A 1,621-nucleotide genomic window follows, 5' to 3' on the forward strand; every position below is an offset into this window, starting at 1 on the left:
CCCCCCCGCCCCGAGCCCTTACCTGGCTGCCGAGGGGTGGGATGTGAGGCTCGCCCAGCGTTCGCTTCCGTGGACTTGGCGGGCTGCAGCGAGGTGCCCTTCAGCACCCCTTCCGAGGGGGCCCCGGCTCCGTTCCCACCACTGCGCTCCATCGGGCTGCGCGGGCTGCACAGGCGCACTGTCTGGCCCGCCGCGCTGCACCGACTCCGCGCGTGTCCGCTTGCGCACGCGCCCTCCCTCCCACCTTGCACGCTGTCCTCGCACTGCCTGGACTCGCTGCGCCGGACCCTCGCGCACCCGCGTGTGCGTCACCCCTCAGCTCGCGCGCACGCGCGGAGGCACGGCACGCGCGAAGCGCTCATGGCTTCTCAACCGCCTAGCGACGACTCACTCGGTGGTGTGAAATGCGCCGCTGTTCTCACACGAAATGTGCGGGACGTGCACGTGCACTGTTCACTGTGATGTTCACCCAAATTGTGTGAGCACAAGTTCTTACTGCTTAGCACGCACACGCACCCATACCCACACACGCCAAACCAAGCACATTTCTTCTTAGAGTTCACATATATCTTGCACATGCAGAGAGCACACTCGAACTAAACAAGTTTCCACACATCAGCGCACAAATACACTTAACACTTAAAGCTAATCAGACCCTGTCTCGAAAGAACCAAAACAACAACAAAACCAAAAAAATAAAACAAAAAAAAACCAGAGTTTTAGTCAAAGATGACCTTAAACTTCTCATCTTTCCGGGCGTGTGAAAAGTAGACTCACTTTTCCTTTACACATTCTGCAAGATGGTTAGCTGGCAAAGATTTCCTCTCTTCCTGTGGGTTTTCTCTGATAATTCTTGCCTTTGCTCTACAGAGCTTTGTGATTCAATCCAGCCCGTTTGTCATTTTTTATGTTAGTTTTTTTGTTTTGTTTTGTTTTTGACTCGGGGTCTTTGTAAGACTGCCCTAGACGGCACCATTTTTCCCAGGCTGAATAGGGAATCCTCCTGATTTTGCCTTTGAAAGTCTGGGTTTACACTTGTGAGCTGCCATGTTTGCTTTGTGTTCATTCTTGCTGCTAAATGCCTTGCCTCGGGAGCAGAGGGACAAAGAAGGCTGTGGAGTATTATTTAGCCAGCACATCTTTTTTCTCTAGCCAGACACATTTCTTAGGGTTTCAACAACATAACTGAAGGGGCTGGAGGCATAGCTCTGTTGGAGACTGCTTACCAAGCATGTGTGATGTGTCTAGGGCCCAGCTTGGATTTCTAAGAGAGAAAACAAAGCAACCATGGTGGCCAGATGCGGTGGTTTATGACTTAATCCCAACAGTAAGGATGCAGAGGCAGTGGATTTCTGTGAGTTCAAGGTCAGCCTGCTCTATATAGTGAATTCCAGGCCAGTCATGGATACCTATTGAGAACCTACCTCTTGTAAGGGTCCAGGGATTACTGAAGGAAGACCCCAGACTCAAACAGCATGCAAGCACAGAAAGCATTTACTCTGCAGAAATAGCCAGCGTGCAGGGCTCAATCATCCACACAAAATGGAGGTGACACACCAAGGGCACACAGGCTGTTTTAAAGGGAGCTTGCGGAATTCTTTTTTTTTTTCTTTTTTCAAAA

The 1,621-nt window shown here is 51.0% G+C and overlaps 1 protein-coding gene across 8 annotated transcripts in view; it reads right to left on the reverse strand.

Annotated features, from left to right (window-relative positions):
• The window catches only part of Map7d2 (MAP7 domain containing 2), a 106,393-nt gene extending 106,150 nt beyond the window's left edge, over positions 1–243 (reverse strand). For 4 of the 8 annotated variants that reach the window (XM_026784750.1, XM_026784748.1, XM_026784749.1 and 1 more), the window contains exon 1: positions 23–243. In XM_026784750.1, the coding sequence (XP_026640551.1) occupies positions 23–152 (130 nt within the window). In that variant the 5' untranslated portion in view covers positions 153–243. The remainder of the gene's footprint in view (positions 1–22) is intronic. The other 4 variants (XM_013350595.2, XM_013350593.2, XM_013350594.2 and 1 more) reach the window with 1 other exon arrangement.
• Between the last annotated feature and the right edge of the window lie 1,378 nt (positions 244–1,621).

This window comes from Microtus ochrogaster, chromosome X, assembly GCF_000317375.1.
Source record: "Microtus ochrogaster isolate Prairie Vole_2 chromosome X, MicOch1.0, whole genome shotgun sequence".
NCBI lineage: Eukaryota > Metazoa > Chordata > Mammalia > Rodentia > Cricetidae > Microtus > Microtus ochrogaster.